The sequence below is a fragment of the Humulus lupulus genome, chromosome 5 (genome assembly GCF_963169125.1).
Source record: "Humulus lupulus chromosome 5, drHumLupu1.1, whole genome shotgun sequence".
Classification (NCBI taxonomy): domain Eukaryota; kingdom Viridiplantae; phylum Streptophyta; class Magnoliopsida; order Rosales; family Cannabaceae; genus Humulus; species Humulus lupulus.
The window spans coordinates 191,896,478-191,898,681 of NC_084797.1; the positions used below are offsets into that span (position 1 = coordinate 191,896,478).

Sequence of the window (2,204 nt, forward strand, 5' to 3'; positions counted from 1 at the left end):
TTGTTTCAATTTAGTCACACATTTAACCTAAAACATCGATTAGCGAGCTAATGACACATTTTTAACTCACTTAGTAACGAATCTAAGGAAGTAGGGCATTACAATAGGCAACAAGCTGCCCCAACATCTATAAGTTTCGCCAATCGTTCTGAAGTTGGGAGTGCATCCGCCATGATTTTCCACCATAGGTGTTTTAATCTTATGTGTATTTTGCTTTTCCAAATACATTCCCACCCCGACCCTTGCGACTGGCCTAAGAAAGGTATGGTAAAGGTCAACCAAATTGAGAAATTACCAGTAGGGTCCTGAAACTATGTCCAGTCGTCCTCCTTGTCCTCCAAAGGGATGTTGATTTTAGTGATTCTTTCCACATCCTCAATTAAGAACCATTGCCTAAGTTTTGATACATTCAAAGTTTTATTCTCAATGAATTGGCTAACCCAACTAACTCCAAAAGAGGCGTCCAAAAGCGAGAATGGTCTATGTGGTGTAGTTGGGAGCCGATTTTAGAACCAAATGGAGGTAGAATTCCCATTTCCAATTCTTCTGTAGAGACCTTTTTGCAAAAGGTCCATAGAACGAATGATCCCCTTCGATAAGTGAGAGTCATTCGGTTTATTCACATAGCTGAGGATGTTCTCACCTTTCAAGTATTTAGCCCCAACTAAGTCGTGCCAAATACCTTTCTTCCCAACTAGAATCTCCCAAGCTCTCTTCACCATAAATGCCTTAGTATTGGCTTTAGAAGTTCTGAAACCCAGGCTACCTGATAACTTAGGCGCACATAATTTCCCCCAGGACAGAGTATGCACTTTTCTCTTATTTGCTGTATCACCCCACCAGAATGAGCGTAGAGCTTTGTCCACTGACTCGTGTAATGCGCAAGGCATTGGTCCTGATGCTGTAACATATGAAACTAGTGAAGACCACACAACTTGGACCAATGTTGATCTCTTTGCTTTAGATAGAATTTTTTCTTTCCATCCTTGAACATGACCATTAACTTTGTTAAGAATAAAGTTCAAATCTTTTTCTCTCGACCGGGATATAAGAAGGGGTAGGCCTAGATGGGAACGATCTCCCTTAGCTCTTGACATTTGGAAGAATTCTGCTAATGCCATTCTCTTAGCATTTGGAGCTCCCTTAGAGAAATGCACTACATATTTTGGTTTGCTAACTTTCTCTCCAGACCAAGAACAAATGATATCCATACACTTCATGAGAGTTTTTGCTTCCTTTTCGGACGCATTTCTAAACAACACAATATCATCAGCAAAAAGGAGATGAGTGGTCAGAGTAGCTCTTCTAGCCACTTTGATACTGCAGATTTCATGTTGACTTTCCACTCTTAGTAGCCATTTGGATAGCACATCTGTTGCTATGATGAACAGAGCTGGTGACAGCGGATCGCCTTGTTTAAGGCCTCTTGAAGGAGTTAAGTTACCAGTTTTTGCCCAATTAAGCAACAAAGAGAAGATTGATGATTAGACAAACTTCATGATCCAACCCACAAAAGTATCATGGAAACCCCAATTGGACAACACTGCCTTCAAGAAATGCCAATCCAACTTATCATAGGCCTTTTCCATGTCATGCTTCACCAGGAAGAATCCATCTTTAGTTTTTTTGTACTGCATTGAGTGAAGAATTTCTTAGACCACCATAGAGTTATCTTGGATAACTCTTCCTTTAACAAACGCAGACTGCATAGGGGAAACTAGAACTAGCAACAACGGTCTCAATCTATTGGCTAGTAACTTTGAAATGATCTTAAGGCAACATTGCATAAGGCGATTGGCCTATAGTTGTTAATAGAACTCGGCTGCTCCTTTTTAGGCAAGAGAACCAAATTGGTTGCATTCATTGAAATAGGGAGCTCACAATGGGTGAAAAAGTGCTTAGCCATGCTAATGACATCCTTACCAACAGTATCCCAGTGGTGCCTGTAGAATGATCCTGCCATCCCATCGGGCCCTGACGCCTTGTTCGGATTAATACAACAAAATGCTTCTAAAATTTACGTGTCACTTGGAATATCCGTGAGCATCATGTTCTAAGCTTGAGATATACTAGGTGAAACCAAACCGTCCAAATCAAACTGACCTCTTCTTTGGCAGAGGAGATTTTAAACTCAAGTTCTCTAGTGAGGCTTCAATGGTCGTCGGAAGGCATTGCTTCTCGATGTTGGACCCAAGTTTTAATGA

The 2,204-nt window shown here is 40.9% G+C and overlaps 1 protein-coding gene across 1 annotated transcript; it reads right to left on the reverse strand.

The window, feature by feature from the left end:
• Positions 1-506: 506 nt before the first annotated feature.
• LOC133779800 (uncharacterized) lies at positions 507-1,963 on the reverse strand. The gene is made up of 3 exons (XM_062219709.1): positions 1,781-1,963; positions 1,495-1,631; positions 507-1,320 (listed from the first exon to the last, which is right to left on the reverse strand). The coding sequence occupies exons 1-3, from the start codon at positions 1,961-1,963 to the stop codon at positions 507-509; spliced, it is 1,134 nt and encodes a 377-aa protein (XP_062075693.1).
• Between the last annotated feature and the right edge of the window lie 241 nt (positions 1,964-2,204).

Coding starts and splice junctions, on each gene's coding strand:
- LOC133779800 (XM_062219709.1), bottom strand. CDS start 1,963: ATGGCAGGATCATTCTACAGGCACCACTGGGATACTGTTGGTAAGGAT. Junction 1,632..1,780: donor GGCCAATCGCCTTATGCAAT/GTTGCCTTAAGA, acceptor CACTCAATGCAG/TACAAAAAAACTAAAGATGG. Junction 1,321..1,494: donor TTTGTGGGTTGGATCATGAA/GTTTGTCTAATC, acceptor TGAAATCTGCAG/TATCAAAGTGGCTAGAAGAG.